At 42.7% G+C, this 21,455-nt stretch overlaps 1 protein-coding gene and 1 long non-coding RNA gene across 3 annotated transcripts in view; both read right to left on the reverse strand.

Moving 5' to 3' along the window:
* Window positions 1-19,530, reverse strand: part of LOC135533847 (zinc finger protein 271-like) — a 52,395-nt gene extending 32,865 nt beyond the window's left edge. The window contains exons 1-6 of one of the 2 annotated variants that reach the window (XM_064961063.1): window positions 18,945-19,530; window positions 18,397-18,562; window positions 14,753-15,181; window positions 14,177-14,605; window positions 13,598-14,023; window positions 13,200-13,445 (exon numbers count right to left, since the gene is read on the reverse strand). In XM_064961063.1, coding sequence (XP_064817135.1) covers window positions 13,300-13,445; window positions 13,598-14,023; window positions 14,177-14,605; window positions 14,753-15,181; window positions 18,397-18,562; window positions 18,945-18,953 — 1,605 coding nt within the window. In that variant the 5' untranslated portion in view covers window positions 18,954-19,530 and the 3' untranslated portion in view covers window positions 13,200-13,299. Of the gene's footprint in view, window positions 1-13,199; window positions 13,446-13,597; window positions 14,024-14,176; window positions 14,606-14,752; window positions 15,182-18,396; window positions 18,563-18,944 lie in introns of those variants that run through there. The other variant, XM_064961060.1, reaches the window with a different exon arrangement.
* Window positions 11,089-12,544, reverse strand: LOC135533971 (uncharacterized). Its single transcript, XR_010454613.1, has 2 exons — window positions 11,985-12,544; window positions 11,089-11,874 (listed from the first exon to the last, which is right to left on the reverse strand). It is a non-coding gene; the product is annotated as an uncharacterized LOC135533971 (long non-coding RNA).
* Window positions 19,531-21,455: the final 1,925 nt, after the last annotated feature.

A 21,455-nucleotide genomic window follows, 5' to 3' on the forward strand; every position in this document is an offset into this window, starting at 1 on the left:
AAGCTGCTTAGAATAAGGTTAGGGTTATGTTTAGAATAAGGGTAAGGTTAGGGTTATGTTTAGAATAAGGGTAAGGTTAGGGCTATGTTTAGAATAAGGGTAAGGTTAGGTTATGTTTAGAATAAGGGTAGGGTTAGGACCAGGGTTATGTTTAGAATAAGGGTAAGGTTAGGGTTATGTTTAGAATAAGGGTAAGGTTAGGGTTATGTTTAGAATAAGGGTAAGGTTAGGGTTATGTTTAGAATAAGGGTAAGGTTAGGGTTATGATTAGAATAAGGGTAAGGTTAGGGTTATGTTTAGAATAAGGGTAAGGTTAGGGTTATGTTTAGAATAAGGGTAAGGTTAGGGTTATGTTTAGAATAAGGGTAAGGTTAGGGCTAGTAGATAGCTAGTTGACATGGTACTGATGTCTGTAGAGAATCTACAGGTGGATTATCAAATAAAGTGTTACCAATTAAACTGCTATATATATATATAATGGAAGTGTGTAATCTCTGAGATGTAATTAATGAGGCATGTTTATTTACCAGTATCATCCACGTCCCAGTCTTCCTCCTCCTTGACTACAATGTTAAATCTGGGTATTTCACTGCAGGTGTCGATGTCTCTATGGTTAGAGTCAGGAACCAGTGATTCTGGAGGTTCAGTGGAGCCAGTGGACAGGAGAGAGGGGGTTGGGTTCAGTGGAGGGTTGGGTTCAGTGGAGCAGGAGAGGGGGAGTGGAGCAGGAGAGAGGATGGTTCAGTGGAGCAGGAGAGAGGGGGGTTGGATGGGTCGGCAGAATCCTAAAATAAAGAATTAGATGTTAAAGGGGCAATCTGTAGTTGCTACATTCATTTCATGACATATGAATTACTTCTATGTTCCCATTCATTATGTGGTTCCCCATCAGAACCCAAAATATAAACTTGTTTTTCTCCGATGTTTGTAAACAAAGTAAATGTAAACAAACACTATTTAACCTCACAACATGGTTAAAACGATCATTTTCATATCATGGATGGTCAGTCCTTGCATCAATAGCTCTGTTTATGAATTTGAGAGTGGTTACATTTCTTCAGGCCACCTCTCAGCTTTTTTTATTAGCTTTTAAGAGGGGAGGCAAGACCCTTTGTGATCGTTTCAACTACTAATTGAAGCTTTAATACTTAGCTAAATGAATGATCTACCTAGCTAATTCTTTAGGCATCGCCATCCCGACTGGTTTAGCATTAGTTATAGTCATTCTCACCTCATTCATCGTGAATTCTTCAGAAATAGTTTAGCTTGCGGATTACTTTCCATACAAATCAGATAGCTAACTAGCTAGGCCAACATAAGCATCATCTTTCTTCCAGGCCAGCTTCCGGGTTAGATTCTTCTGTCAATCCTCATTACCGCAAAACAGCAGAAGGCTCTACGGGACACTAGCTTGTTACTAATGTTACAGTTTGAAAATATTGAAATGTTTTACCGGTACAATTAATAATATATGCATGGTTAGCTACCAGCTAGCCACATTAGTGTCTTCCTGCTTCCGGTCTAACTTCCGGTCCTTCCTCGACTCTGCTGCCGACCCATTCTACATTACCGCCACCACCAGTTCACCGTCTTCTGTGTGTCATGGCGGTCCGCAAACAAACGTTTAAGTGCATGCCGCCATCTACTGTGCTGGAATGTACGATCAATCATGATCTTCCAAATTCTGTGCTACCATGAAAATAACATAACCAAATACCAACTTCTACCACCCAGTGGCGGTTCCAGTCCATTTCAACTGGGGGCCAAGCTGGGGCCAGTTGTACTGTTAGAGGGGCCAGTTACATTAGACGTTATTGTTGTCATATCGTTTTCGTCACTTTATTGCAGGCATTAGCAGACAAAATACCATGTTCGGCATTGCCACAGTCTAATAACGGTTATAAAACAAAAAAACGATAGCAACAATTTACCCCCCAAAAAACTCCCCAACCTTCCTACCCTATTAAACTGCATCTACAGTGCACTGGGAAAGTATTCAAACCCCTTGACTTTTTCACATTTTGTTACGTTACAGCCAAATTCTAAAATGTATTCAATCATTTTTTTCACTCATCAATCTACACACACAATACCCCATAATGTCGAAGCATAAACAGATTTTTAGAACAGTTTGGGAAATGTATATGAAAAAAACTGAAATATTACATTTACACAAGTATTCAGACTCTTTACTCAGTACTTTGCTGAAGCACCTTTGGCAGCGATTACAGCCTCAAGTCTTCTTGTGTATGACGCAACAAGTTTGGCACACCTGTACTTACGGAGTTTCTCCCATTCCTCTCTGGAAATCCTCTCAAGTTCTGTCAGGTTGGATGGAGAGCGTCGCTGCACTGCTATTTTCAGGTCTCTCCAGAGATGTTTGATCGGGTTCAAGTCCTATCTCTGGCTGAGCCACCCAAGGTCATTGACTTGTCCCGAAGCCATTCCTATGTTGTCTTGGCTGTGTGCTTCAGGTCATTGTCCTGTCGGAAGGTGAACCTTCACCCGAGCCTGAGGTCCTGAGCGTTCTGGAGCAGGTTTTCATCAAGGATCTCTCTGTATTATGCTCCGTTCATCTTTGCCTCGATCCTGACTAGTCTCCCAGTCCCTGCCGCTGAAAAACATCCCCACAGCATGATGCTGCCACCACCATGCTTCACTGTAGGGATGGTGCCAGGTTTCCTCCAGACGTGACTCATGACATTCAGGCCAAAGAGTTCAATCTTGGTTTCATCAGACCAGAGAATCTTTCTTTTTAGTTTTTAGGAGCCTTATGGAAAACTCCAAGCAGGCTGTCATGTGTATTATACTGAGGAATGGCTTCCGTCTGGCCACTCTACCATAAAGGCCTGTTAGGTTCTCCCATCTCCACAGAGGAACTCTAGTACTCTATCAGAGTGACCATCGGGTTCTTGGTCAACTCCCTAATTGCTCAGTTTTGCCAGGCAACCAGCACTAGAAGGAGTCTTGGTGGTTCCAAACTTCTATTTAAGAATGATGGAATCAACTGGTCTTGAGGACCTTGAATGCTGTAGAATGTTTTTGGTTCCCTTCCCCAGATCTGTGCCTTGACACAATCCTGTCTCTGAGCTCTGAGCTCTTGACCTTGGCTTGGTTTTGCTCCTGACATGCCCTGTCAACTGTGGGACCTTATATAGCCATGTGTGTGCCTTTCCAAACCATGTCCAATCAACTGACTTTACAACAGGTGGACTCCTATCAAGTTGTATAACCATCTCACGGATGAGCAATGGAAACAGGATGCATCTGAGCTCAATTGCGAGTCTCTTAGCAAAGAGTCTGAAAACTTATGTAAATAAGATATTTCTGTTTTATTTTTATTTGCTAAAAGATAGATTGATGAGAAAAACATTTTATTTAATCAATTTTAGATAAGACTGTAACTTAACAAAATGTCGGAAAAGTCAAGACATTAGGTCTACTCGTGGAAACCATGCCAGGACGAGCAGAAACACCAGACATTAGGTCTACTCATGGAAACCATTCCAGGACGAGCAGAAACACCAGACATTAGGTCTACTCATGGAAACCATGCCAGGACGAGCAAAAACACCCGACATTAGGTCTACTCATGGAAACCATTCCAGGACAGAAACACTTTCATTAGGTCTACTCATACTGAAAACTCCTTAGCATTGTTCCAGATCAACAACTAAAAACACCCCCAAGGTCTACCCCATTAAACTGTATCTATATTATGCAGACCCCCACCCTTAGTATTGTTCACTCATGGAAACCATTTCAAATGTAACAATAACCCCCAATATCTCTTTTGCCATCTCCACAGTAACCTTCAATCTGGCATTTCTTCTTTCCAAACCATGCCATTGATAGTCTTACCAATAAAAGCCAGAATTCAGGTTTATGTGTCCTGGAAACCATGCCAGGACGAGCAGAAACACCCCGACATTAGATCTACTCATGGAAACCATGCCAGGACGAGCAGAAACACCCCGACATTAGGTCTACTCATGGAAACCATGCCAGGACGAGCAGAAACACCCCGACATTAGGTCTACTCATGGAAACCATGCCAGGACGAGCAGAAACACCCCGACATTAGGTCTACTCATGGAAACCATGCCAGGGACGAGCAGAAACACCCCGACATTAGGTCTACTCATGGAAACCATGCCAGGACGAGCAGAAACACCCGACATTAGGTCTACTCGTGGAAACCATGCCAGGACGAGCAGAAACACCCGACATTAGGTCTACTCATGGAAACCATGCCAGGACGAGCAGAAACACCCGACATTAGGTCTACTCATGGAAACCATGCCAGGACGAGCAGAAACACCCGACATTAGGTCTACTCGTGGAAACCATGCCAGGACGAGCAGAAACACCGACATTAGGTCTACTCATGGAAACCATGCCAGGACGAGCAGAAAACACCCGACATTAGGTCTACTCATGGAAACCATGCCAGGACGAGCAGAAACACCAGACATTAGGTCTACTCATGGAAACCATGCCAGGACGAGCAGAAACACCCCAACATTAGGTCTACTCATGGAAACCATGCCAGGACGAGCAGAAACACCCCAACATTAGGTCTACTCATGGAAACCATGCCAGGACGAGCAGAAACACCCGACATTAGGTCTACTCATGGAAACCATGCCAGGACGAGCAGAAACACTTGACATTAGGTCTACTCATGGAAACCATGCCAGGACGAGCAGAAACACCCGACATTAGGTCTACTCATGGAAACCATGCCAGGACGAGCAGAAACACCCGACATTAGGTCTACTCATGGAAACCATGCCAGGACGAGCAGAAACACCCGACATTAGGTCTACTCATGGAAACCATGCCAGGACGAGCAGAAACACCCGACATTAGGTCTACTCATGGAAACCATGCCAGGACGAGCAGAAACACCCCGACATTAGGTCTACTCATGGAAACCATGCCAGGACGAGCAGAAACACCCGACATTAGGTCTACTCATGGAAACCATGCCAGGACGAGCAAAAACACCAGACATTAGATCTACTCATGGAAACCATGCCAGGACGAGCAGAAACACCCGACATTAGGTCTACTCATGGAAACCATGCCAGGACGAGCAGAAACACCCGACATTAGGTCTACTCATGGAAACCATGCCAGGACGAGCAGAAACACCCGACATTAGGTCTACTCATGGAAACCATGCCAGGACGAGCAGAAACACCCGACATTAGGTCTACTCATGGAAACCATGCCAGGACGAGCAGAAACACCAGACATTAGGTCTACTCATGGAAACCATGCCAGGACGAGCAGAAACACCCGACATTAGGTCTACTCATGGAAACCATGCCAGGACGAGCAGAAACACCCGACATTAGGTCTACTCATGGAAACCATGCCAGGACGAGCAGAAACACCCCGACATTAGGTCTACTCATGGAAACCATGCCAGGACGAGCAGAAACACCAGACATTAGGTCTACTCATGGAAACCATGCCAGGACGAGCAGAAACACCCGACATTAGGTCTACTCATGGAAACCATGCCAGGACGAGCAGAAACACCCCGACATTAGGTCTACTCATGGAAACCATGCCAGGACGAGCAGAAACACCCCGACATTAGGTCTACTCATGGAAACCATGCCAGGACGAGCAGAAACACCGACATTAGGTCTACTCATGGAAACCATGCCAGGACGAGCAGAAACACCCGACATTAGGTCTACTCATGGAAACCATGCCAGGACGAGCAGAAACACCCCGACATTAGGTCTACTCATGGAAACCATGCCAGGACGAGCAGAAACACCAGACATTAGGTCTACTCATGGAAACCATGCCAGGACGAGCAGAAACACCCGACATTAGGTCTACTCATGGAAACCATGCCAGGACGAGCAGAAACACCCCGACATTAGGTCTACTCATGGAAACCATGCCAGGACGAGCAGAAACACCGACATTAGGTCTACTCATGGAAACCATGCCAGGACGAGCAGAAACACCAGACATTAGGTCTACTCATGGAAACCATGCCAGGACGAGCAGAAACACCCGACATTAGGTCTACTCATGGAAACCATGCCAGGACGAGCAGAAACACCCCGACATTAGGTCTACTCATGGAAACCATGCCAGGACGAGCAGAAACACCAGACATTAGGTCTACTCAGTCAGGAAACCATGCCATGGAAGTTCAGAAACATTCCACTGTTCCACCAATCTGTCTAACACTCATGGAAATCATGCTCATCTCGAGCAGAAACACCCCGACATTAGGTCTTCTTCATGGAAACCATGAACATGTGGCGAGCAGAAAAACTCAAATATAACATTAGGTATATATAAAATGGAAACCAGCTGTTTGACACAGAGAAAATACAGAACCTTGCCAAGCCGTGATTGGTGGTGATCATGGAAACCATCCCAACCGAGCAGAAATCTGTCAGAAAGGAAAAGCTCAGGTGGAAACCATGCCAGTGGATGCTGAGTTCAAAGTTGGTGAACATTATGTCTACTGAATGGAAACCATGTCTGGGGAAAAAACAGAAACAACAATGAAAGGTCTAAAATTGGAGTGGAAACCATGAAGGGCGAGCAGAAACACCTTGACATTAGGTCTACTCATGGAAACCATGCCAGGACGAGCAGAAACACCCGTTTGAGGGTCTAAAATGGGAAACCATGCCAGGACACAGGAACAGGTGGAGTCTGTCATGGAAACCATGCTTATTTTGATTCGTTGTATTTCTGAAAACACCCGACAGTTTAGGGCTTCATGGAAACCATGCCAGGTATCTTTGAACTCAGAAAACTCCCGTCAGAGAGTCACTCATGGAAACCATGCCAGGTTGAATACATGAAAGAATTCCTGGTGTAGGTCTGGTTCATGGAAACCATGACCCGCTGGGGACGAGCAGAAACAGAACCGACCGTCGGTCCTGTTGTTTCGATGGAAACCATGCCAGGACACATGAAACACCTTGACATTAGGTCAGATTCACTGGAAACCATGCCAGGACGAGCAAAACACCCCGACATTAGGTCTACTCATGGAAACCATGCCAGGACGAGCTTTCATTCAGAAACACTGCAGACATTAGGTCTACTCATGGAAACCATGCCAGGATTCACAGAAACAGACATTAGGTTCCCATGGAAACCATGCCAGGACGAAGCAGATCTACCCGACATTAGGTCAGATTCACTGGCTTTCATTCCCAAACCATGCAGAGGAAGAGCATCTACCTACACATGCAAGCTTGGTTATGAGTTTCACTGTAAGAGCTTTCATTCCCAAACCACTGCAGAGGAAGAGCATCTACCTACAGGACATGTGAAGCTTGTTTATGTCAGATTCACTGTAGGCTTTCATTCCCAAACCATGCAGAGGACGAGCAGAAACAGACTTAGGTCTACTCAGAAACCATGCCAGGACGAGCAGAATCCACCAGACATTAGGTCTACCTCAGGAGCAGCCATGGAAGTTCCATCATTACACTGTAGTTCCATTCCCAATCTGTCACTGCAGCCTCTGCATACGATATACCATGACTCATTTTATATCTCAGATACACTGTTAGAGCTTTCATTCTGCAAACCACTTCTTCAGAGGAAGAGCTTGTGAACATCTGCACTTTCATGTGCAGACTTACGGAGTATAATGAAAACGGCGTGTGGAAGGACGACAGTGTGGTAATTGTGGTGGGGATCACGATCCTGAGTTCCTGGAGTGTCCTGTAAAGAATCTCCTTGCAGAGGCAAATTCAAATAATTGATAAAACAAGTGATGCCTGTGAAGGTGTTGGTGGTGGACTCATCCACAGCCTGTAGTAAATCTTTACTGCCAGTCAAAAGCTACCAGGTGTGTTAAAAAGGTGGATTTTGTGGATGGTCATTTCAAAGTTATAAAGATTAATCTCCTGAATGGACATTATTGTGTCTGGGGAAAAAGGGACTTTTGGAACAACAATGAAATTCCCCGGAAATTGGAGCCCTCCCAGGATCCCTTGATCTTATCTGCTGTTTGACACGGCCTTGTCCCAGGATTGTTGGGAGGATCTTATCTGCTGTTTGACAACCCGTCCCAGGATCCCTTGAAAATCTTATCTGCTGTTTGATTCCGTTTGGGAAAGGTACTTCTGTCAGCACAGTGAGGCGGCGTGGATGCTTATTATATTGTGAAATTAAGCAATTAGACCCAGAGGAGGTGTGATATATGGCCTTCAATAAACCACGGACTAAGGGCTGTCCTTGAACAGAGTAGAACTCCCGTCAGAGGACCTTAGCCATGGGGCCAAATATGAAAACCCCGGATGTTCAGGTATAAACTGGTTACAATGTAAAGAGAGTAAAACTAAATGGTTTGTCATACCCGTGGTATACGGTCTGATATACCATGGCTTTGAGTGAATCAGAATTCAGAACTCAGTAATGTTTCCTTTTTTATTTTACTGAGTGTTAGATGGGATCTACCTATATTTTTTATAAGTATAAAGGGAGTTATACTCCAGTCCAGAGGTGTCGGTAATGCAGCATTTACTTGATGCCATTCCCAAACCTCACGCAGAGGAAGCAGCCATGATTGGTTGAGATAATGGGGGTTTGGACACTCACTGAAGAGACTCTATTCTTTCCCAAACCACTGCAAAGGACCTCCTGCATCTGTTCCCGTGGACATTTGAAAGGTCCATTGGATTTAGTCAGATGCACTTCTCACCAAGCTGCTTGTCATTCCCAAACCACTGCAGAGGAAGGGCATCTACCTACACATGTGAAGTCTTGGCTATTGTCAGAGGTTACGTCTGTTTGATTGAGCTTTCATTCAAACCATGCAGAGGAAGAGTTCAAACAGGTGCAGTTAATACAGTTAAGTGTGTGGAGACTGAGGGCTTATAATGAAAAACTAACAGGTCTGGAGGACGACATTCTTTCTAGTTGGTAGGTGATCAAATACTTATGTCATGAGTAAAATGCAAATTGTCCTAAATAATAAAAGAATTTTCTGATTGCAGAGTCTCTCACATTAAAATAATTGATAAAACAACCTCTACATGCTTTGAAGTTGGAAAACCTGCAAAATCAGCAGTGTATCAAATACTTGTTCTCCCCACTTTATAAACATGTTCATCATGGACAACATGCCACGTGTAGCAAAAGATCTCAATGGTGATTGGTTAAAAGTGCCTTGGAAAGTTTTGGCCCCCTTGAATTTCGACAGTTATAAACTTTCAGGCTTCAAACATAAAGATATAAAACTGGATTTTTTTGTGAAGAATCGGCAGAAAAGTTTGAAGTGGGACATTTATTGGATTTTCAACTTTTTAAGAAATCCCTGAAAAACGGGCCGTGCAGGATCCCTTGGGCCCGATCTTATCTTGCTGTTTGACAGCAAACTCTCCCAGGATCCCTTGAGGATCTCCCGATCTTGATCTGCTGTTTGATTCATTCCACCTTTTAATACTTCCGTTTCCATCCCTGCACAGATAGGCTCGGGATGCACATTATATTGTGAAGCATTGAAGAACAAGGAACACACCAGGAGGTCCGAGATACTGCTGTGAAGAAGTTTAAAGTCTTTTGGATACAAAAGATTTCCCAAGCTTTAAACATCCCAAGGAGCACTGTGCAGAGCGATAATATTGAAATGGAATATATCAGACCACTGCAAATCTACCAAACCTGGCCGTCCCTCTAAACTTTCAGCTTATAAACTGACTGATCCAATGCAAAGAGCAGTAAAACTAAATGGTTTGTCATACCCGTGGTATAGTCTGATATCCATAGGACAACAATGAGTCGTAATCACAAATCAGGGCTTTATGGAAAGGGGATGTTTCCTTTTTTATTTTTACTGAGTGTTAGATGGGATAGGGTATTTGTATATTTTTTATAAGCCATGGGAGTTACACCAAACATGTGGAAGTAGGTGCTCTGGTAATGCAGCATTGAACTTTTTGGCAACAATGCAAAAGCAGCCATGATGTTGAGTCAAACAGCTCATCACCCTGAACACACCATCCCCACTGTCAAACATGGTGGTGGCAGCATCATGGTTTGGGCCTGCTCTTCAGCAGGGACAGGAAGATGGTTAAAATTGATGGGAACATGGATCTCTGTCAAATGGACCTCCTGCTCTCTGTTACCGTGGAGATTTGAAAGGTCCATTGGATTTACTGAGATTTGCCTTCCACCAAGACAATGATCCATTGTGCTAAAGCCATCCCAGCCTTGGAATGGTTCTAAAATTTTATCCCTGATGTCCTTACACAGCTGTCTGGTCTTGGCCATTGTGGAAAGGTTGAAAACTCTGTTTGATTGATGTGTGGACAGGTGTCTTTTATAGAAGGTAATTTCGAGTTCAAACAGGTGCAAAACTACAGGTAATGAGTGGAGAACAGGTAAGGGCAGCTTAAAGTAAAACTAACAGGTCTGAATAAGAGCTGGAATCTTTTTATAGTTGGTAGGTGATCAAATACTTCGCAAAGTTCATGCAATAAAATGCAAATTAATTACTTAAATATAAAACGTGATTTTCTGGATTTTTGTTTTAGATTCCGTCTCTCACAGTTGAAGTGTACCTATGATAAAAATGACAGACCTATACATGCTTTGTAAGTTGGAAAACATGCAAAATCGGCAGTGTATCAAATGATAATGTTCTCCCCACTGTATAAACATGTTCATCATGGACAACATGCCACGTGTAGCTACAGGTCTCAATGATAATGTCCAGTGGTGATTTCAGCATGTCAACCTCGTTGGGGGAAACACCATGGTTTAAAAATGAATGCCAGCAAAGCCACAACACTATAACTGTAAAGAAAACGTTAAATATGAACTATAAACGGTGACAAACGTTGCCCACAAACTTTTAGGGTCGACACATGAATCTGTCACAGAGACTGGTTGAAGTATTTTATTAGGCTAAAAAGGAATGAATCCTCTTCACTGTGGGTTCGAAGAGAACAGAATGAATCCTCTTCACTGTGGGTTACGAAAAGAGAACAGAATGAATCATCTTCACTGTGGGTTATGAAAAGAGAACAGAATGAACAGAATGACAGAATGAATCATCTTTACTATGGGTTACGAAAAGAGAACAGAATGAATCATCTTTACTATGGGTTACGAAAAGAGAACAGGACGATACAATCACGAGGATTCACTTTTATAGACAGACGCACTGAAAAAGCATTGGGAAAACAACCCTCGCAATACGAGCTGGAATTACATGGGTCTACCAACGGAACTTTTTGGCAAACAAAAATATTTTAATGGGAAGAGACTGTCACTGGCAAACATGGTTACGAGGAAGGGATACTATAATATAATAAGTTGTTGGGTCTCTCTCTCACCACCCTCATGGAGAAAATCACAAGAGATAAGTATAACACACAAAGTAAAGAAAAACAATTAAATGCATCATTCTTACATTACCTAAAATTATTAATAAGCTACTAATGAGATAGACCTATATAAGCAATATAACAACGCAGATGTAGAAACTATGGCAAAAAGCTCTGGCCACATTCAGCACAGCTGTAAGGTTTCTCTCCTGTATGAACTCTATTGTGCATTTTAAAGGTCTGGCGATCTTGCTTAAAGTCTCCCCACAGACAGAACACGGGTAAGGTTTCTCCCCATGTGTCTCCTTTGTGTGTCCACAGGTGTTGTTTCACGAAGTCTGCTCGTCTAAAACTATTCCCACACACAGGACAGCTGTGCGATTTCTCTCCTGTGTGCACTGTCATTTTGTCTTTTTCAGATCAAATAACCGTTGCCGGTCTGTCCCACACACAGAGCAACTGTATCTCTGAGCTTTGAGATTCCCCTAGGTTTCTTTAGGTTCTCCTGATGTAGAGGTTCTCCCCTCCGAACTCTCGTCTGTGTGAATGAGACAACATAGGTTAGAAGGTTCAGTGCAGTGATGCGATGCGATTTCCTGTATTTTATACACATTTACACACAAAACTGTTTATTTAAAAAAAAATTACCTTTATTTTACTAGGCAAGTCAGTTAAGAACAAATTCTTATTTTCAATGACGGCCTAGGAACAGTGGGTTAACTGCCTGTTCAGGGGCAGAATGACAGATTTGTACCTTGTCAGCTCGGGGATTCGAACTTCAACCTTTCGCTTACTAGTCCAACGCTCTAACCACTAGGCTACCCCGATAATACCCTTTTAGTGTAAGTGCTGTTAGAATTTTGAAATTTCAGCCTGTTTTGGTGGGATGGAGTTTTGGCCTGTCTGGTGACATCACCAGGCGGTAAAGTAGTTAACAGACCAATAAGAAAGAGAGTTCCAAACCGCTCTGCCAATAACAGCTCATTTTCAGTTTTCCCCTCTTTACTCAGACAACTCCCAGACAGTCCTAGCAAAATTCTTGCTTGAGATGTTGCTTGTTTATCGTTGACCATTTTAATTGAAAACAATCACAGCAAGGTACTGCATTTTTACCCAGAAATGATTTCACATGGAGTAAAAAAAAATGGATGCATTGGATTTTTAAATAAGAGCGATGTTCATTCAAAGTCAATATTGTATTCATGTAATTCATGGCTGTTCTGCTTCCACTTACCGAGACGATGAAGATCCCAACCAACCTCTTCTCCATCTGAATTAATCAGACCACCAACTTCCTCATCTTCTCCCTCCCGCTCTCCTTCAATTGTAACAGGGTTTTGAAACTCAACAGGTGGTAAACCAGCATGAGTTTTCTGGTGTCTCTGAAGTTTTTGAGAACTAATGAAGCTCTGGCCGCATTTAGCGCAGCTGTAAGGTTTCTCTCCTGTATGATATCTGAGGTGGACTTTAAGGCCTGCTAATCTTACAAAACTCTTCTTGCAGACAGGGCAAGGGTGTCGTTTCTCTCCAGTGTGCACTGACTGGTGGTCTTCAAGATACCCCTTCTCACTGAAACACTTCCCACACACAGAACAGTAGTGGGGTTTCCCTGCGTGTTGCAGAGAGTGGTCCTTTAGCTGATCTGGACGGCTGAAACCCTTCCCACACACAGAACAGCAGTGGGGTTTCCCTGCGTGTTGCAGAGAGTGGTCCTTTAACTGATCTGGACGGCCGAAACCCTTCCCACACACAGAGCAGGAGTAAGGTTTCTCTTCTGCGTGTAACCACTGGTGCCTTTTCAAGGCTGAAGCGAAACCAAACCTCTTGTCACATTTGGAGCAGACGTAAGGTTTCTCTCCAGTGTGCACTTTCTGGTGGTCTTGAAGATGTCTTTTTACACGGAACTGCTTTCCACACACAGAGCAAGGGTATGGCTTTTCTCCTGTGTGTATTCTCATATGTATTAGCAGTGATGATAGCTTTTGGCAATCTCTTCCGCACACTGTACAGCAATGAGAGCTCTTTGCTGTGTGATTCTCCTGTTTTTTTTAGGTTCTCCTGATGTAGAGTGACTCACTTCACTGTCAGTGCAGTGGTTATGTTTCTCTGCTGTGGGATAAGATGGGATGGATAAACTACGTGAAAATGTGGAATTGTCACCATAGTTTTTTTCCTTTGAATAACTGAAAGTAATATAAATAATTATTAATAAAACATTTTTGCAATTCAAGCCCTTACAGAATTATGTACCTTTAACTTACCAAAAGCAGGATCCTCGTCCTCCTCTTTCACTTTGATAACCAATGGTGGTGTAAAACCACACTCTTCTACAGCTACAGACACTTGACTCTCTCCTGTGTGTGTTCTCTGGTGTTTGGTAAGATTTGACGATGAAGAGAAACTCTCCCCGCACACGGTGCAACTGTACAGCTTCTCTCCTGTGTGCACCGTCTGGTGTTTTTTCAGGTTTCCTTTGTCGCTGAATTGCTTCCCGCAGACAGAGCAGGAGTAAGGCTTTTCTCCTGTGTGAGTTCTCATATGTATTTGTAGTTTTGATAACTTCTGACAGTTTTTTCCACACACCGAACAGCAGTGAATCTTCTTAGCCGTGTGATTCCCCTGGTGTTGTTCAGGTAGTCCTGATGTAGAGGGACTTCCTTCACTCTCAGAGTAGTGGTCAGGTCTCTCTGCAGTGGGATAAGATGGGATGGATAAACCATGTGTAATGTGGAACTATATGTTTTTTTCCACCTTTGAATAACTGAAAGTAACGCAATGATTGGTTAAAAAAAAGAAGTTTGGCAATTCATGCCCTTACAGAATAAGTCCCTTTAACTTACCAAAAGCAGGATCCTCGTCCTCCTCTTTCACTATGATAACCAGTGGTGGTGTAAAACCACACTCTTCTACAGCTACAGACACTTGACTCTCTCCTGTGTGTGTTCTCTGGTGATTGGTAAGAATTGACGATGAAGAGAAACTCTCCCCGCACACGGAGCAACTGTACAGCTTCTCTCCTGTGTGCACCGTCTGGTGTTTTTTCAGGTTTCCTTTGTCGCTGAATTGCTTCCCGCAGACAGAGCAGGAGTAAGGCTTTTCTCCTGTGTGAGTTCTCATATGTATTTGTAGTTTTGATAACTTGTGACAGTTCTTTCCACACACTGAACAAAAGTGAATCTTCTTAGCCGTGTGATTCCCCTGGTGTTGTTCAGGTAGTCCTGATGTAGAGGGACTCCCTTCGCTGTCAGAGCAGTGGTCATGTCTCTCTGCTGTGGGATAAGATGGGATGGATAAACTATGCGAAAATGTGGAACTAACTATATATTTTTACCTTCGAATAACAAAGTAATACAAAGTTTGATAAAAACAAATGTTTTGCAATTCAAGCCCTTACAGAATGAGTCCCTTTAACTTACCAAAAGCAGGATCCTCGTCCTCCTCTTTCACTTTGATAACCAATGGTGGTGTAAAACCACACTCTTCTACAGCTACAGACACTTGACTCTCTCCTGTGTGTGTTCTCTGGTGTTTGGTAAGATTTGACGATGAAGAGAAACTCTCCCCGCACACGGAGCAACTGTACAGCTTCTCTCCTGTGTGCAAGGTCTGGTGTTTTTTCAGGTTTCCTTTCTCACTGAATTGCTTCCCACAAACAGAGCAGGAGTAAGGCTTTTCTCCTGTGTGAGTTCTCATATGTATTTGTAGTTTTGATAACTTGTGACAGTTCTTTCCACACACTGAACAAAAGTGAATCTTCTTAGCTGTGTGATTCCCCTGGTGTTGTTCAGGTAGTCCTGATGTAGAGGGACTCCCTTCACTGTCAGAGCAGTGGTCAGGTCTCTCTTCTGTGGTAAAGACATAAATATTAGTCAACACCCCGACTAAGTCAAAATGTTTGCTGACTAAACAGAAAATAAATATTGTAAAAGTATAGGGTCCATACTTTTCTCGAAAATGCTACATGTTAGCCTTTCCCATGAGATAACCTGGCACAGTTAGCCCTAAGCTAACCACCAGAAGGATATTTTAACCCTCCAAATCAAGGCTGCTCCACTTAAAATCAAATCAAATGTTACTGGTCATGTACACACAGTATTCTGCCGTTGTTATAGCAGGTGAAGCTAAATGCTTATGTCTCTAGCTCCAACAGTGCAGTGTTACCTAACAATACATTTTGGTGGGATTGTATGTATCATAACAGTCCGGAATATATATATATATACATATATAAATAATGGTGTATATAGACAGTAAGGTCAGTATATGAATAGAAAGGTGTGTACAGCAGTAGTTAAATAGGTATATACATATGAACTCGGTAAAACAGTATATAAACATAACTGCACATCATCTGCACATCACTCCAGTATTAATGCTAAGTTGTAATTATTTCGCCTCTATGGCCTACCTCACTTTTTAAATTATTATTATTCCACCTTTATTTAACCAGGTAGACCAGTTGAGAACAAGTTCTCATTTACAACTGCGACCTGGCCAAAATAAAGCAAAGCGGTGCGACACAAACAACAACACAGTTACACATGGAATAAGCAAACATACAGTCAATAACACAATAGAAAAGTCTATATACAGTGTGTGCAAATGAGGTAAGGGAGGTAAGGCAATAAATAGGCCGTAGTTTCGAAGTAATTACAATTTAGCAATTAAACACTGGAGTGAGATGTGCAGAAGATGAATGTGCAAGTAGAGATACTGGGGTGCAAAGGAGCAAAAAAAAATATATATATGGGGATGAGGTAGTTGGATGGGCTATTTACAGATGGGCTGTGTACAGGTGCAATGATCTGTAAGATGCTCTGACAGCTGATGTTTAAAGTTAGTGAGGGCGATATGAGTCTCCAGCTCCAGTGATTTCTGCAATTCGTTCCAATTCGTTCCAGTCATTGGCAGCAGAGAACTGGAAGGATAGGCGGCCAAAGGAGGAATTGGCTCTGGGGGTGAGGAACAGCGAACGGAGGAAATGTCATGCTGAAACAGGAAAGGGCCTTCACCAAACAGTTGCCACAAAGTTAGAAGCACATAATCGTCTAGAATGTTATTGTATGCTGTAGCTCTAAGATTTCCCTTCACTGGAACTAAAGGAGCCTAGCCCGAACCATGAAAAACAGCCCCGGACCATTATTCCTCCTCCACCAAACTTTATAGTTGGCACTATGCATTCAGGCATGATTCATCAATCCATAAAACGCGTTGGCATTGCTCCAGAGTCCAATGGCAGCGAGCCTTACACCACTCCAACCGACGCTTGACATTGTGATCTTAGGCTCATGGAAACCCATTTCATGAAGCTCCTGACAAACAGTTCTTGTGCTGAAGTTACTTCCAGAGGCAATTTTGGAACTCGGTAGTGTGTGTTGCAACTGAGGACAAGCCGATTTTTACATGCTACAGCACTCGGCAGTCCCGTTCGCGTGAGCTTGTGTGGCCTACCACTTCGCGGCTGAGCCGTTGTTGCTCCTAGATGTTTGCACTTCACAAGAACAGCACTTACAGTTGATCGGGGCAGTTGAGCTCTTCAGTACGGAAGCTCTTCAGTCTATTACCAATGTTTGTCTATGGAGTGTGCTTGATTTTATACACCTGTCAGCAACGGGTGAGGCAGAAACGGCCGAATCCACAAATATGACGGATGTCCACATACTCTTTTCACTCAGTGGAAGGACTACGTTTGGTCCAGATCAGATGTGGGTATTTATTGACTATTATGTCAATCCTATAAATCAAAAAGGGCCCATTTGGATTCTATCAATTAGCTTCATTTCTCAGAGATTAAAGGTAATTTCAAGAACAAAAATTAAACGTTGCAGGAAAGCGAATCTTATCTGTTACTAACTACAGACGCAATTTTATAAGAATCATTGTGATGGTGGTTGTCATGGCTACCTGAAATGACATGGAATGATTCAAGAGGTAAACAAAACGTATGACTATTTTATAGCTATTATCAGTCACTGTCCTGTGTTTTTATTCCATTAACAATTACCCTTTTATTGAATTAAACAAATAGTGTGTCCATCTGTACAGCAGCTACAGATGGACTATCTGTTGCTTAGCAACTGCTTGCCACGGTTACAGTTATGTTAATAATAATATATCCCAGGTTAGCAGTTATGTTTAGAATAAGGGTAAGGTTAGGGTTATGTTTAGAATAAGGGTCAGAAAGGTTAGGGTTATGTTTAGAATAAGGGTAAGGTTAGGGTTATGTTTAGAATAAGGGTAAGGTTAGGGTTATGTTTAGAATAAGGGTAAGGTTAGGGTTATGTTTAGAATAAGGGTAAGGTTAGGGTTATGTTTAGAATAAGGGTAAGGTTAGGGTTATGTTTAGAATAAGGGTAAGGTTAGGGTCATGTTTAGAATAAGGGTAAGGTTAGGGTTATGTTTAGAATAAGGGTAAGGTTAGGGCCAGGGTTATGTTTAGAATAAGGGTAAGGTTAGGGCCAGGGTTATGTTTAGAATAAGGGTAAGGTTAGGGCCAGGGTTATGTTTAGAATAAGGATAAGGTTAGGGCTAGGGTTATGTTTAGAATAAGGGTAGGTCATGGCATTTTTAGGGTCAGTGTTATGTTTAGAATAAGGGTAAGGTTACAACAATAAAAGGGTTATGTTTAGAATAAGGGTAAGTTTCTCTGTTAGGGCCTAAATGGGTTATGTTTAGAATAAGAGGTAAAGGTAGTGGCTCTGGATCAGAGAGTCTGCTAGTTTGACTCACTACTGTAGAATTAACTCTGGATCAGAGAGTCTGCTAAATGACTCACTGGATAGTCTGCTGTAGTAACTCTGGATCAGAGTCTGCTAAATGACTCACTACTGTAGTAACTCTGGTAGGTCTGGACTACGCCAGGGTTGTGGGTTACGATTAACCCTGGATCAGGAGGACTAAATACAACAACAAAAAAGTTTGAAAATGTATGCACTCACTACCTGTAGTGGCTCTGGATCAGAGAGTCTGCTAAATGACTCACTAACTGTAGTAACTCTGGATCAGAGAGTCTGGAACTATGTAATCTCTGAGATGTAATTAATGAAGCATGATTATTTACCAGTATCATCCACGTCCCAGTCTTCCTCCTCCTTGACTACAATGTTAAATCTGGGTATTTCACTGCAGGTGTCGATGTCTCTATGGTTAGAGTCAGGAACCAGTGACTCTGGAGGGTTGGGTTCAGTGGAGCAGGAGAGAGGGGGGTTGGATGGGTCGGCAGAATCCTAAAACAAAGAATAAGATTGAATTAGTTATATATACCAATCAGAACCCAAAATATAAACTTGTTTTACTCCGATGTTTGTAAACAAAGTAAATGTAAACAAACACTATTTAACCTCACAACATGGTTAAAACGATAATTTTCATATCATGGATGGTCAGTCCTTGCATCAATAGCTCTGTTTATGAATTTGAGAGTGGTTACATTTCTTCAGGCCACCTCTCAGCTTTTTTATTAGCTTCTGAGAGCGGAGGCAAGACCCTTTGTGATCGTTTCAACTACTAATTGAAGCTTTAATACATAGCTAAATGAATGATCTAACTACCTAATTCTTTAGGCATCGCCATCCCGACTGGTTTAGCATTAGTTACAGTCATTCTTACCTCATTCATCGTGAATTCTTCAGAAATAGTTTCCTATGAAAGAGTTGGGTCACTGAATTAAACTAAAGCAGATTCTTCTCAAATCCCCGACAGTTCACCACGAGGTCACATTATCTAGCGGATTACTTTCCATACAACTCAGATTGCTAACTAGCTAGGCCAACGGTAGCTAGATAATTTACTTTCATAGACCAGATAGCAAAACTGTATGAAATGGTCGTTGAAAATATCGCTAACTCCACGTATATAGTCCGAGTTGGGCAAAATCCAAGTCTAATTTAAACGACATCAAATGATATCAGACACATTTCAGACACTACCAAACTAAGCTAGCTGGCTATCAACACAAGGATCTTCTTTCTTCCAGGCCAGCTTCCGGGTTAGATTCTTCTGTCAATCCGCATTACCGCAAAACAGCAGAAGGCTCTACGGGACACTAGCTTGTTACTAACGTTACAGTTTGATAGAAACCTGAGGAATTATTGACAATATTTACCAGTACACTAAATAATATATGCATGGTTAGCTACCAGCTAGCTACATTAGTGTTTTCCTCCTTCCGGCCTAACTTCCGGTCCATACGAGACTCTGCTGCCGACTCATTCTGCGTTACCGCCACCACCAGTTCATCTTTTTCTATGGTATCATGGCGGTCCGCAAACAAACGTTTATTTGCATGCCGCCACCTACTGTGCTGGAATGTACGATCAATCATGATCTGACCAATTCTGCACAACCATGAAAAAAACATAATAACCAAATACCAACTTCTACCACTTACTTACAAGCCCCTAACTAACAATGTACTTCAAGATAAATAAACTAGTTCAAACAATTATTCAAAAAGTAACACAAGAAAATTACATAACAATAACGAGGCTATTTACAAGGGATACCCGGTACCGAGTCAATGTGCGGGGTCACAGGTTAGTCAAGGTCATTTGTACATGTAGGTAGGGGCAAAGTGACTATGCATAGATAATAAGCAGCGAGTAGCAGCAGTGTAAAAAATAATGGAGGGGGGTCAATGTAAATAGTTTGGGAGGTCAATGTAAATAGTTCGGGAGGTCATTTGATTAATTGTTCAGCAGTCTTATGGCTTGGTGGTAGAAGCTGATCAGGGGCCTCTTGGACATAGACTTGGCGCACCGGTACCACTTTCCATGCGGTAACAGAGAGAACAGTCTATGACTCGGGTGACCGTAGTCTTTGACAATTTTTTGGGCCTTCCTCTGACACAGCCTAGTATAAACATTACCACTCAAATGTTTGGACACGCCAACTTATTCAACCTGTCAAATATCAGTGACGACACAGTGAGGACCTGTTTATAGGTCTTGCTCACATCGGCTACAGAAAGCGTGATCACACAGTAGTCAGGAACAGCTGGTGCTCTCATGCATGCTTCAGTGTTGCCCCGCTCCTTGAAAGTGGCGGCGCTAGCCTTTAGCTCGGTGCGGATGTTACCTGTAATCCATGGCTTCTGGTTGGGACGTGTATGTACAGTCACTGTGTACAGTCTGTGCTAGAAAAACAGTCCTGTAGCATCTGTGTCCTCTGACCACTTCCGTATTGAGCGAGTCACAGGCCCTTCCTGCTTTAGTTTTAGCTTGTAAGCAGGAATCATAATAGGAGGAAGACTTATGGTTAGATTTGCCAAATGTTGCATTTGTATTTATCAGGGATCCCCATTAGCTGCTGCCAAGGTAGCTACTCTTCCTGGGGTCCAAACACACCAAAGCATCCACATTACATATAAAACAAAAGATAAAACAGTGAACTATGTTTATACTGAATGAACTATTTTATTTTATTTCACCTTTATTTAACCAGGTAGGCAAGTTGAGAACAAGTTCTCATTTACAATTGCGACCTGGCCAAGATAAAGCATAGCAGTTCTACACATACAACAACACAGAGCTACACATGGTGAAAAACAAAGAGTCAATAATACAGTAGAAACAAATCTATATACGATGTGAGCAAATGAGGTGAGATAAGGGAGGTAAAGGCAAAAAAAGGCCATGGTGGCGAAATAAATACAATATAGCAAGTAAAACACTGGAAAGGTTGATTTGCAGTGGAAGAATGTGCAAAGTAGAGATAGAAATAATGGGGTGCAAAGGAGCAAAATAAATGAAGTAGGGAAGTAGGTAGTTGTTTGGGATAAATTATAGATGGACTCTGCACAGGTGCAGTAATCTGTGAGCTGCTCTGACAGTTGGTGCTTAAAGCTAGTGAGGGAGATAAGTGTTTCCAGTTTCAGAGATTTCTGTAGTTCGTTCCAGTTATTGGTAGCAGAGAACTGGAAGGAGAGGCAGCCAAAGGAAGAATTGGTTTTGGGGGTGACCAGAGAGATACTTGCTGGAGCGCATGCTACAGGTGGGTGATGCTATGGTGACCAGCGAGCCAGTGGATGACCAGGAGCCAGTGGGTTTGGCGACAAGTATGAAGCGTGGGCCAGCCAACGAGAGCGTACAGGTCGCAGTGGTGGGTAGTAAATGGGGCTTT

Source organism: Oncorhynchus masou, chromosome 5 (genome assembly GCF_036934945.1).
Source record: "Oncorhynchus masou masou isolate Uvic2021 chromosome 5, UVic_Omas_1.1, whole genome shotgun sequence".
NCBI classification, from domain to species: Eukaryota; Metazoa; Chordata; class Actinopteri; order Salmoniformes; family Salmonidae; genus Oncorhynchus; species Oncorhynchus masou.